This window comes from Peromyscus eremicus, chromosome 4, assembly GCF_949786415.1.
Source record: "Peromyscus eremicus chromosome 4, PerEre_H2_v1, whole genome shotgun sequence".
In the NCBI taxonomy this organism is placed as follows: domain Eukaryota; kingdom Metazoa; phylum Chordata; class Mammalia; order Rodentia; family Cricetidae; genus Peromyscus; species Peromyscus eremicus.
In genome coordinates, this window is record NC_081419.1 from 96110069 (window position 1) to 96123787 (window position 13719).

At 44.8% G+C, this 13719-nt stretch overlaps 1 protein-coding gene across 3 annotated transcripts in view; it reads left to right on the plus strand.

Annotated features, from left to right (window-relative positions):
• Sord (sorbitol dehydrogenase) overlaps positions 1-13719 on the plus strand; it is a 32948-nt gene that overhangs the window by 4272 nt on the left and 14957 nt on the right. For 2 of the 3 annotated variants that reach the window (XM_059261280.1, XM_059261281.1), the window contains 2 exons: positions 8272-8305; positions 10900-11064. In XM_059261280.1, coding sequence (XP_059117263.1) covers positions 8272-8305; positions 10900-11064 — 199 coding nt within the window. Of the gene's footprint in view, positions 1-8271; positions 8306-10899; positions 11065-13719 lie in introns of those variants that run through there. The other variant, XM_059261282.1, reaches the window with a different exon arrangement.

Below are 13719 nucleotides of genomic sequence, written 5' to 3' on the forward strand. Positions count from 1 at the left end.
GCCTTGAACTCACAGAGATCTGCCTGCCTCTGCCTCCCGAGTGCTGGGATTAAAGGCGTGGGTCACCACCGCCCGGCATGCTTCCCGATTTCTTGTCTCATTGCATCACACTCAGCTCTTGGACCATCCTGAGAGCATGCTCTCTCCTTTCTTCCTGAAAACCAGGCCTTCCTTGTTCAGCCTGTGGCTAGGGAACTGATCAGCTGCTGTTGCAGACAGCTGACCACCCTGGAGAAGGTAGCAGGCGGTGTTTACGTTTTGTTGGTTTCATACTGTTGTTGGCTATATGAATAGATAACAAGGTAAGGAAAAAGTTATTTTAAAATGATGAGTTGGTGTCATTTTATTATAAAGGGCAGAGAAAAGAACGCATCAGTAGGAAGTTTAAATATTAATCGGGGTTCAGTGAAGAGACTTGTTGACTTGTTGCTTTTTTGAGGAAATGTAACATGCCCTTGGTCAAAAGAATTGCTTTGAGGACCGGCAGGATGGCACTTGCTGCCACACGTGACACGAGTTTGCCATCTGGAACCCACCTGGTGGAGAGAGACATGCTCCCAGAAGTCGTTCTCTGATGTTTACTTGTATGTTGTGGCATGTATGTGCATGTGCATAGGCACACTAAATAAGATGCAGTGACTAAAGAATTGCTTTAATGATAATGTTTTTGTTTTTGTTTTTTTAGAAAAAAAAAGATACTTCTCTATCTAATAAAACACATTAAGGGCTGGAGAGATGGCTCAGAGGTTAAGAGCACTGACCACTCTTCCAGAGGTCCTGAGTTCAATTCCCAGCAACCACATGGTGGCTCACAACCATGTGTAATGAGATCTGGTGCCCTCTTCTGGCCTGCAGGCATACATATAGACAGAACATTGTACACATAATAAATAAATAAATCTTTAAAAACACACACACACACACACACATCAAAAATGACCCAACCTTGCTATGTATACTTTATGTTAAGCTTTGGATGAAAAGAAAAGAAAGGAATTGTCGTGATCACCTAGCAACTCAAATGGTCTTGGGCATCCGGTCTGTTTTCCTGGTTGGTGTTGTCAACACCTGATGGAGCGGATACCTTGATAGTTATTAGTGCTCAGCTGGACTTTCGGGGACACCTGGAGACAGTGGTGCTGGCCGCTTAGTCATTTAGTCTGTCTGGGCTTAGTGGTCGAAGTCTGTAACTCCAGCTACTCACAAGGCTGAGGCAGGAACACTAAAAGTTCAAGGCCTTTCTGGGTTACAGAGTGAGTTTAAGACCAACTTGGACAACTTAGCCCTTATCTCAAAAGTAAGAAAAGGATTAGAGATGCAACTTACAGGTAGGTGCTTGATTACCACAGGCAAGACCCTAGGTTCAACTTTCAGTGTTAACAGAAAAGAGAAGCTTTAAGTATCTTACCTGTCAGAGTCACTTCTGAGTAAAAACAGAACCCCAAACTCATTTAGAAAACAAGGAGTCAGATAATAACAAACTGTCCAAAGAAACACTTCCGGGTTGGGGATTTAGCTCAGTGGTAGAGTGCTTGCCTAGCAAGTGCAAGGCCCTGGGTTCAATCCTCAGCTCAAAAAACAAAACAAAACAAAACAAAACAAAACAAAAAAACACTTCCTTTCTTTTTATCTAAATTATGTTTCTGTAGCAAACCAAATCTAAACCGTTGATAAGTCGTTTCAAATTCAAAACCAGCATCCTGGCTTCTCTGCAAAATGCTTGGAAAAGCAATTGCCATTGCTGGAAAGGCCTAGGGCATAGAGCTAACTGTTATCAAAGTAGAAGGAAGCAAAAATCTGATAGGGTTTTAATCTTCTGAGAAAGTAACCCTATTCTGAGAAGACAAGGGCTCACAGATTAGGAGAAATTCCCTTTTAAATATCCTAAGACAAGTAAGGAGGAGAAATATGTGCATATCATGACATATATGTGTGTTGTGTGTATAGTGAATACATACATATATGTGTATATATTCTATTGGCAACAAATTTATTTAGTTCTTAGCATGGTTGTTGAAGGTGGAGGTTTTCTATAAACTAGATTTATACTAAGAACATTATCTACCAGAGGAAACTTGGTCAAGGTTTGTAGAGTGTTATCAGTCCAATGTAAAACAATGCAAATACTTGCATAAAACTGTGCTGAGCCTTCGCCTACTGCTGCTAACAAGCATTTCTTGATTACTATAAGGGACTATCTAATATGTTAGCATATGGTCTTGTTCTTGCATTTTGAATTAGGAAAAATTATATATTACTTGATGAGAATGAAATAGTCCTCTGTCCTGTGTGGATTTGGGTCTCATAATCAGGGGTTGCAAAAGAATTGTCTTCCCAGTCATGTTAGCACAGGAAAGGCATCTTACAGGAAAGGATACCTGAGCACCAGTCCCTAGAATACAAAAGCCCGTTGGAAGCCATTGACCTTTAATTTCAGCGCTCAGGAGGCAGAAACAGACAGATCTCTGTGAGTTTGAGGCCAGCCTTGTCTACATATCAAGTTCCAGCTGGGGTTGCACAGTGAGACCTTGTCTCAAAAACCGGGGCTGGAGAGATGGCTCAGCAGTTAAGAGCACTGGCTGTTCTTTCAAAGGTCCTGAGTTCAATTCCCAGCAACCACATGGTGGCTCACAACCATCTGTAATGAGATTTGGTGCCCTCTTCTGGCATGCAGGGATGCATACAGGCAGAACACGATACATAATAAATAAATTTAAAAAAACAAACAAACCAAAAAAAAAACAAACAAACCAAAAAACCCTACAAGTGGATAGAACCATCTGGGTGTTTGCAGACACTTCAATCCTAACACATTCCAACTTAAGTCACCTAAGGGTCCCACAGGAGTTAGGATGCTTCACTTCCCTTTTCATGTGGGATCATGAAGAAGGAGAGGGAGAAATGGCCCCTATGAGGATGAGGAAGTGTTGGATGTGGCTGGAAGTGAGATGGAGGCATGGTATGAGGGGTATGGAACGTTACAGGGTTAACAGATTCGTGTTTCAGAGAGATTGTCATCATCAGGACAGAGGCTGGACAGAACAAGGAGAGCCTGGGCAGAGGACCAGCTCGGTGGACTGTGGGAGCACTTCCAACCCTTTATTTTGACCGCCTCACATGCCAGGACCCATGGCTAGTACAAAGCCTCTCACCCAATTAGAAAACCTTTGGCTTTTCCGCCCACTCTCAGAACACAGGACAAATATGTAGGGATTGGGGAAATGAAGCAGGAGAAGTGACAATGGCATCTGGTTCACCTTACGAGTCCAGCACAGCCCCTTGGGGTCACAGGCAGTCTGTTATGTGGGAGCAAGTGGCAAAGACATCGGCTAAGAATCTGGGCACAGGCCATCTCTACCTACCCCATACCCTGCCTGTCCCTTTAAGGCATGGGGGTGGCTGTATATCCACATAACAAGAAGCAAGCCTAAATCAGTGCCAAAGTCCTACTTTAGCTCTTCCAAACCCCAGCCTTTTAAAGGGCAAATTTCTCTCAACATTAACATGAAAAGAACAGTTTGAAGTACTTTGTCCTCTCCCAAAGGAGAAGGCCGTCCAGAGCTGGTTCAACTGTTAGGAAACAGAACATGGGCTTATTTCTTTTGTAATAAGAGCAAACATATTTGCTGTGAGTCGGCACTCCCTTTCATGATTATCTTCATGACACAGAAGAGGAAATTCGAGAGGTTATATAATGTGCCCCAGGTACACAGTGGATTGAAGAGAACCAGCTTTGCACATGGGCAGGCCATTCCAGAGTCTGACTTCTGCCTAAGCACACCCAGGCTGGCTGGAGGAGGGAAAACTTACCTTCTCGGACTTCTTGTCTTGAAGTCCTTCCTACCGCCTAGTCCAGTGGTCCTCACCCTGTGGGTTGTGACCCTTTGGAGTTGAACTGCCCTTTCACAGGGGTCACATACCAGATCTGCTGCATGTCAGATATTTTCATTACAGTTCCTAACAGTCGCAAAGTTACAGTTCTGAAGTATCACAGCATCACCAAGGCAGAATGGGTTGAGGGTATAAATTCAAATATAGTAATGGAAAGGGAGCTGATGATGAGACAGTCAAGACATATACATGTGTATGTTTGTACACACACACACACACACACACACACACACACACACACACACACGCTATTTGGGATGACAGAGACAGCTTTGATGGCCCTATCAACGCAGGGACATCTTCCTGGAGACTAAGAGTTACTGGAGTGAGTGTGTTGCAGAGAAGGGCAGCTGTATATGTGATTCAGAGAGGTATTTCTGACTTGAAAAGTTCCAGAATGTTGACAGAACTTAATAAGACTTAAAAGCCATCTCTGCACCTTTGTGACTCATTCTCAAGAAATCCTGCTTAGGAAACCCTGAATGTGCCTGAAATGACAGAATCACAGGGAATAAAGTGGAAGGCTAGGATCTCAGAGGAACTAAGCAGGGGTGTGTGTGTGTGTGTGTGTGTGTGTGTGTGTGTGTGTGTGTGTCCGTCCGTGTCTCCTCATTCCTTTTAGGCATTCATTCTGAGCTACAGCCTTCAAAAACCTTGAGAGGTAAGGACATAGTTTAGCACCAGGGAAATCTGAGATGGAAAAGGAGATTAAGTAAACACGGTTGTAGCTAGTGACACACTACCTTTTTAGTGTTTAGTGGCCATGCCGTGGTAACTTGGTAAAGCTGTGGGACCCACGGTGATACTTAGGATAATATTTACAAGCTTAAGGTGTATTTATTTTGAGAAAAAGTCTTGCTGTGCCTAGTTTAGGCAGTCTTGAAATTCTAGATCCTCCTGCCTCAGCTTCCTCAAAACTGGGGCTATAGGTATATGCTACCATGACCAGCATGAGAATTGATGGTTTTTTAAAATATAAAGAAGGCATTTTATATTATATCTGTGTGTGTGTGTGTGTGTGCAAGAAGAAGGTGTTTGATTCTTTGGAGCTGGAGTTACAGGCTTTTGTAAACAGCTTAACATGGGTGCTAGGACACAAACTGGTCCTCTGCAAGATCAGCAAGCACTTTCAACTGCTGAGCCCTGTCTCTCCAGCTCCCAGTGGTTGATCTTAATTTGGTCTTGTGCCCAGTGGCATATCCCCTGCAGAGGGGGAGGCAGGTGCTGAGCCTGAGTTGAAAGGGTGAGTGAAGCCTCAGGAGGAGGGGCTGTTTAGGGCTGTAGCTCAGTTGGCAGACCACTTGTCTTGTGTGCACAAAGTCTTGTGTTCCTTCTTCAGCACCACAGGAATATGGTGTGGTGGCGCTCAGCTGTACTCCTAGCATCTGGGAGGAGAAACTTAATGCAAAGCTCACCTTCAGACACATAGCTAGAGAGGAGAGGGGAGTGGTGTGAAGAATGAAGTTCTCAGTCTCCTTTGCCGCTAGACAGTAAACGGACTACCAGCACAGCACCCTCTAGTGTCTGGAACAGTCACTGCATCTTTGCATGTGGAAAGGTTTTACAGCAGTAAGTAAATCTCTAGTGACTCAGGGCTTACTTGGTGTACCAGCTGTTAGGGTGAGCTTAAATCTCACACTTCCCCATTCAGGTCCGGTGTTGAAGCTTGCCCTAGCTGGAGGCAAAGATAGGAAGACTGTGGAATTGGGTGTCAGTGTCTAGGGATTTGCCTGCTGATGCCATCGGTAGGGATGTGGGGCAAGGTTCCAAGTTAGAAACAAAATCAGCGGCTGTTAAATGCCACTGAAATTGAAGTTGAAAACTTCACCTGACATAATATTAAGAAATGCAAATTTACACAACAATGAGAACGTTAGTTAATTTCAAACATGAGACTGGCGACTTCCTTGAGAAAGACTTTGGCTACACTTGTTCTAAGGCAGTGATTTATAGATTTCCCCCTTTCAATTACTGAGAAGAAAAAAAAAAAAAACATCAGAAAACCAACCACTGTCCCCCAGAAAAACCAAAAAGTTCCTTAAGTACTTTGAACCTTTCCCCTCACAGGAGGCTCTTTTTGTGCTGCCCGGCTCAGTAATGGTCACCCGCCCTTAGCCTGTGCAGCCACTGTCCCGGTTCTTCCTCTTCAGCCTATGGGGAATGGCTTCAGGCTGTGCGGCACCTGGGCTGTACTCATGGTAAGCCTGTAAAGCACTTAGCACAGGTGCCTGCGGGACAGTGGAGCTCTCTGCCTGCCGGGCAGCGTTAGCACACGGATCGGTTTTCTTCCTCTGGAGGAGTTCAAGTAGCGCTGAATTTTCTCCACAGGAGAAACTGGTGGTCTGAAGTGAGTGAAAGAAGTTAGGCCATATATGGAAGCATTGTGTGGGGAAGGCTACTACCTGGGTTTGGGGCTGGGCTGTACCTAGTGTTGAAGAAGTAGGAGCATGGTGGTGTTGAGTAGCATTTAGTTCTAGATGGTGTCAGTGTGGATTGATGCTGTGAGGCCACCTATAACAAGTGGCTTGAGCCAGGCCTGGGGGTACAAGCTCAAATCCTAGCAGGACACCGGGACAAGAGAATCATGAGTTTGAGGCTAGCCTGGGGTACATAATGGATTCCAGTACATGGGTACATAGGGAGACCCTGTTTCATAAAATTAAAAAAGGCAACTCAGGAAACTTTTGGAAGGTTGAAAAGCTCTTCCTTCCTTCCTTCCTTCCTTCCTTCCTTCCTTCCTTCCTTCCTTTTTTCTTTTTAAAAAATATTTGTGTGTGTGTGTGTGTGTGTGTGTGTGTGTGTGTGTGATGTGGCTGGTGTATGGAGTCAGAGGACAACTGTGGGAGTTGGCTTTCTCCTTCTACCATGTGGGTTCCAGGGATCGAACTCAGGTTGCTGGGCTTGTCTGAAAGCACTCTTACCTGCTGAACCATCTCACTGGCCAGGAAGGTGGAAAGCTATAAGCATAGCCCCCATCGGAATACTGTGCATGGGGCCTACCTGTCAGTCACCTCCCATGATTGACAGCTCATTCTCCCTTGGGACCACAGTAGGTACAATGGAAACTGATAGAGGGGTCAGACACAGCTGGCCTGAGCCCTGGTTAACCACTGCATGGTGATAGGATCTTGACCAAGTTCCGTAACTCCCTAACCTCAGGTTTCCCCTCTGTAAACTCTGGGCTTCTTGGTAAGGCAAAGCTGAGAAAGTAATGTCCCGGCCGCGGCAGGCACTGTCAACATGTCAGATTGCCTTCTCCTTGGCTTCTGGTCCACCCACAAAGAATTCATAAAGTGAACACTGGGCTGCCCACTCAGCCTCCTTCCTCCTTGTCAACCCTGACTTTACCCTGGCCAGGTAACCATGGAGAAAAGTTCAGCAAACAAGTTCTATTTTTTTGTGTGATTCCTTTTTATTTTTGTTTGATGTGCATTGGTGTTTTGCCTGCATGTATATATGTGTGATCCCCTGGAACTGGAGTTACAGTTGTGAGCTGCCATGTGGGTGCTGGGAGTTGAACCTGGGTCCTCTAGAAAAGCAGCCCCTGCTCTGAGCCATCTCTCCAGCCCCACAAATTCTAATACTAGCTAAGAACATCAGAATACCTCAGATTGCTTTTTGCACTGAAATGCAGAGCCCTTGTGTTCCCTCGGGCTCCTGAAACTCCAAATGGGAGGTTTAGAAGAGAGGACTGGGTAACCTATCTGCCAAACTGAAGTAAAGAGGAAGGAGTAGTGTTGTAGACACCCTCCCACCTGTCTAGAGATACAGTCAGCCCTGCTTACATCCTCCTCCTTTCCTGGTAGGAATATGTCAGGCCAAACATCTGTATCTGAGAACATGATTTCCAGGATGAAAAGATCCAGTGTGGAAGGCAAATCTAGAGACCAGAGCAGCTCAGACACCCTTTCTGCATGGGGACACATCTAGCACACAGTTTTTCTTAGTTTCAGGCAAGTAGCACCAAAGGGGATGGTGTGTTGAGTAACTAGAGTAGCTTCCTTCAGGATTTGACATTCTGATCTAGAATTGGGCTTTGGCAGTTTTCCAGGGAGGGAACCCAGCTTCAGAACTTTGTTCCTTTCTGTGGGATGTCACTAGGCACAGGTGTGGTTTTCTGTTGCATTTGGAATATATTGTGCATGCCATTTTTTGGGTCAGTGGCTCTGTTTTGAGCAGCATGGTGCAGAGCAGGGCCGGTCTTCTGCCTGCCGTCTGCTGCGTCCCTTCAGTGCTCACTGGTAGCAGAGTATGGTTTGAACTTGTGTTCTAAGAAATAATTAAGTGCAACTCCAGGTGAATATTTTAAAAGTGGAAAAATGTTTGTAGAGCTAAGTCATTATGTATACTAAACAACTTTCTTGGTTTTATTTATTTCAGGAGAACTACCCAATCCCTGAGCCAGGCCCAAATGGTAGGTCCTTGGGAAACTGACCTGACATTGTACTCGCTGGTGTTGGCCTTGGAGGCGTGTGCATTGACCCCTGCCCCTCCTTTCCTACTGGTTAATGTGTTTACTTCTTTGTCCATTGGCCACAGTGGTTTATCTTGGCTACTGTATGAAGTATAAGAATCAGTGATAGGAACAGAAAGACAAAGATAGCAGACTGCTGAGCTGCCCTGGGTTTTGATGTGAAGCCTGTGGACCAAAGGCAGAACCAACCCTTTTTACCTAACAACCAAGTACCCTGTCTACCAGATTAGATGCCAAATCATATTCTGGTTCTAGAAATCTACAGAACTAAATCTCGTAGTTAGCAAAGGAGCATTGTGTTAGCACACCCAAGAGGGCCAGCCCAGAACTGTCTACCTGTCCAGTAGGGATGGGAGGGGCTGTGGGAAGCCCTGTCCCTTCCTTTAATCAATCAAATACAGAAAGTGACTGAGCATGTAAGGGCAGGGCTTTTAACACCTTTGCTCCACTTCTCAGCCTCTTAGTGGGTGATCCCACTGGGCTGAGCTGTCATGCAGGTTTCCTGGTGGCATCTGGACCTGGGGAGGTCATGTCAACAGTTGGCTAGTGTATATTTCTTCCGTCCTAAAGTCTAGTTCATAGTCTGTAGGAATCCAGGGTGAGGCTAGGGGCAATGGTCAGGGTCTTCAGTCCCTCAGATCCTTTGCTCTTCTTGATGACCTGGGACCCCTTTCCACCCTGCCACACTTCAACCCAGAAGCACAGATCCTGAGTAGACATAGATTGAAGCCAGCTTTCTTGGTAACTCCTGAGCTTTGCTACTCAGTCAGCTGCATTATTGACTTATAGAGATAAGATATAAGGAACAGCTGTTTCTATCAGTGTTCAGCAAGCAATGCAAATTTAAGGCTTAACCATTTTCACGAAGATATCATATTCAGAGAAGTGGAGGAGGCCTCGCCTCACTGTACCCGACAAGGTGACTTTGGTTGCAGAGGTGGCCAAGCCCTTCCCTGGGCTGTGAAGGGCCCTCTCCGGCCCAGCCCACTGTCATTCTTTTGTCTTTTGCTTTAGTTGAATTGGAAGAGAGAAGGTATGTTGGAAAGGGAGTGTTCCAATAAGTTAGATCTCATCTCTTTCTGCAAGTAGTGGACTTCTATAGAGAAAGCTCAGAGTTTTTCTGATTTCAGTAATTTTTCTCTGACTCTGATCTCAGAATTCAGCCTGCCATTCCTAAGTGCTCAACCAGAGGCAAAGGCAAAGACCATTCTCCAGAGCCACATCTGGGGGAATTTGCTGGTGGTTTGTGCCAAGGGCGGTAGCTAAGACATCTGAGTACATAGCAGAGCTTTTGGGCCTCTTTGTCTTTTGAAGATGAAGTTTTTTTTCCCCAGGGAGGTGTTCATGATATGGTCATCTCAGTCAGACAGAGCCCAGAATTCTTTGGTACCTACTTGAGCTGAGAAGCCCAGGCATCATTGTTTTAAACTTAGACATTTGACAACAGTACTACCAGACCTCACTTGGTCCAGTCCTCAAAGAGGAAGTGTGAGTTGAACTTGCAAGAGTGCTGAGTAAAGCTGAACCTTTCTAGAAAACAAGGAACACGAGGAACTTAACATGGCAGTTCATCATGTAGTGGCAAGCAGAGAGATTTTCAGGATGATAAGAGTCAGGCTCAGCATAGTGTTTGGAAACAGTTATCTCCTGCAAAACAGTTTGTTCTTTAAATGGCTGATACAGTGCTTCCTCCTCAGAATATCTTGTTACAGCAGGATTGGTCAGGGCTCTCCAAGCAAACAGAACAAATAAGATATGGATGTATATGTATGTGCAGATACACAGAGGTGTGGGGTAGGAGAAGAGGGCAGTTTATTTTATGTTGAGCAACTGGCTCCTGTGATTGAATGGTCTAGAAGGCTCTGGGTTTGCAGCGTAAGACAGCAGACTCAGGAAAAGCTTCCTGTGCTAGTCTTAGGAAAGTTTCTCCTTCAGAAAATCTCAGAGGTTAGGAGCACTGACTACTCTTCCAGAGGTCCTGAGTTCAATTCCCAGCAACCACGTGGTGGCTCACAACCATCTGTAATGAGATCTGGTGCCCTCTTCTGGCCTGCAGTCATATATGCTGTATACATAATAAATAACTAAATCTAAAACAAAAAAACAACTCAGTCTTTGCTCACAAGGCCTTTCCTTGATTGGATGAGGCCTGCCTGCTTTATGGAAGATAATCTGGTCCACTCACAGTATATTGGTTTAAATGCTAGTTGTACCATAAAACCCCTCACAACAACCCACCTTGTGAGCAACATCTGCATGGGTGTTTGACCCAACAGCTGGGTACACTAGCCCAGCCAAGTCAACGTGTAAACTTACCCATCACACTCGGTTCCTTTGCTCTGTCAAGCTGTCCTGCTTTCCTGGGCTTTCTTCGGCTCTCTGCTTCGCTTGTTTTCCTTCATAATCCCAATGTGTACCTGACTCTGAGAACCCAGCTCTCTCCCCTGGCCAGGGGGAAATTGCTAAAGCTCCTGAGAGCGATGGAAGGCTTGCCTTTCCCTCACGTGTTTTCTCTGCCTCAACTCTCTAATTAGAGGTGCTACTAAAGATGCATTCTGTGGGGATCTGCGGATCAGACGTTCACTACTGGCAGCATGGCCGAATTGGAGATTTTGTTGTGAAAAAGCCAATGGTGCTTGGGCATGAAGCTTCTGGAACCGTCATAAAAGTAGGAGAGATGGTGAAACATCTGAAACCAGGTCAGTATTAATGTCAGTGTATGCTTTCTCTGGACCAGGCCTCTGCTAAGCACGGAGGTACAGCAGTGACGAGAGGGTTGGGTCCCTGCATGTAGGGACCTTACCTTCTACCTCAGAGGGGACACAGACTTGGGACAGAAAGCAGGTACTTAGTCATAATGTGTGGTAGAGAATGTGATCAACATGTCGTATCTAGACCTATCTCCTTTGAAAAAGATGGAAAATGTGAAATAAATCAGAAAAGGGGGTTGAGAAAGTGTTCCTATCATATAAGCCACGAACTGCTCCTGAATTCTAAGAATCAAGATCTTTTTTATTTTACTGTTAATTAATTATTCATTTACTTTTGAGATAGTGTCTCACTCTGTAGCCCAGGCTAGCCCAGACCTTACTTTGTAATCCACGTTGGCCAAGAACTCTTTATAGCCCAGGCTAACCTCTAATTCAAGGTGATCCTTTTGTCCTAGGTTCCAAAGTACTATTATTAAAAGCATGAGCATGCCTGGCTTATATCATTTCCAGATGTGAGTGCGTTTCCTCTAGGAATACTCTTTAATCACTGAGCATTCAAAGAAAGTCTGTCCCTGTTGGGAGAGAATGTGTTTTCTGCGTTTTGGAATTTACAGTGCACAGTCAGCTTTCCCATGATAGATCTATTCCAGCCACACACCCATGGTTCTGGAACTGGGGGCTGCATATTAAATATCCTGCATATTATATATTTACATTACAATTCGTAACAGTAGCAAATTTACAGTGATGGTGTAGCAAAGAAAAATTTTTTTTTTTTTTTGGTTTTTCGAGACAGGGTTTCTCTGTGTAGCTTTGCGCCTTTCCTGGAACTCACTTGGTAGCCCAGGCTGGCCTCGAGCTCACAGAGATCCGCCTGGCTCTGCCTCCCGAGTGCTGGGATTAAAGGCGTGCGCTACCACCGCCCGGCTCAAAGAAAATAATTTTATGGTTGGGAGTCCCACAGCATGAGCAGCATTAGGAGGGTTGGGAACCACTGCCCTAGAATCTTTGAATTAGAAAGATCTTGATTTTCTTTTCAGATAGCCCAGTTGGCTTCCATCTTGCTATGTAGCCAAGGATGACCTTGAAATATTGACATTCCTGCTTCTAGTCACTTAATTTTTATCTCAGAGAATAGTTTAGCTGTAACAAGGCTAAGCCTCACCCCCAACCTTTAAGCTAGTCAACTAACTTGTCTTTTATTCCAAAGCTTCTTTTTTTATTTTAATAGAATTTTTTTGTTCTCTAACAGTTTCATGCATATAAATAATGTATCCCTTCTACTTTTGCCACAGAATCCAGGAATTCCCAACTTGCACACACTTGAGTCTTTGCCTTAACACAAAACAGAGTCCAGTTAGTACTGCCTGTTGGAATGTTGACTGATCTTTTAGGCTTGATCTTGTATGGATATTGTGCAGGTAACCATGGCTGCAGTAAGTTCGTAAGTACGAACAGCCATGCCAGGTTCAGAAGATAGCATTGCACAGCTCTCCTCCTCCTCCTCTGGCTCTTACATTCCCTTAACAACATCTTCCAAAATGATCCTGAGCCTTGGAGTGTGGGGTTGATGTAGATGTCCCATTTAGGGATGAACACTCAAGAGTCAATTGTTCTTATCACTTTGACCAGTTATGAGGCTCTGCATTAACTGCTGACTACTGCAGAGAGAACCTTCCTGGCCAGGGTTGAGGGCAGCACTAATCTATGTGTAAGCACAGATATTTAACAGGTAGTTGACAACACATTCATTTAGCATGACAGCAGGGGTAAGTTTCTCCCTGGGGCCTATAACATAGCCTTTGATTTTTTTATTAGATAGCTAGGAAAACAGCAGTCGAATAAAACCTGGGTTTGATTGTCCCAGAATGCTGAGCTGCAGCAGACTACATTGTCCCTCAACACAGTGAATTAAGTCTGAACGAGCTTGGCATAGGTAGCTGTTCTCAACTTTTCTTTGCTAATGAGGCCATTGCATGGCCTGGGAATGACTTCAGGTTAATTGGAGTAGGCTGGGGTTTGGCAAGAGGTGCTGTGAAACTGCTTAGTCTCTGAGACCAGACATAGAGAGGGATTGGTAAACTTAGAAGTTAAACATGTGCATCATTTAAGAGTCTTTTTTTTTTTTTTTTTGGTTTTTCGAGACAGGGTTCCTCTGTGTAGCTTTGCGCCTTTCCTGGAACTCACTTTGTAGACCAGGCTGGCCTCGAACTCACAACAGAGATCCACCTGCCTCTGCCTCCCAAGTGCTGAGATTAAAGGCGTGCGCCACCACCGCCTGGCCATTTAAGAGTCTTTAAGTCAAGGCCTCCATTCATTGTTAATGCAAGTTGAAAAAGCCTGTGGTGATGCAGGCTTGTCTCAAAGTTGAAGGCTCTTACCTTCCAGCAGCCAGCCAGTGACTGGTCCCTACCTGTGGGACCAGGTTCTCTAAATTCTGGCAAGTGTTTAGTCAGTGTCTACAGTGGGTTCAGACTTGGGTCAGGTACTTTGAGAAATGAAAAAAAAAAAAAAAATAGTGAGCTCTGGATTCATAGATCTAGTTAGGGAGACCAGACATTAAAACTGCCAACAACATCAACAATTGGAGGAAAAAAGTATCTAGTCAGAGTTCAAAGAAAGGACACTGATTGTGAGCACGGG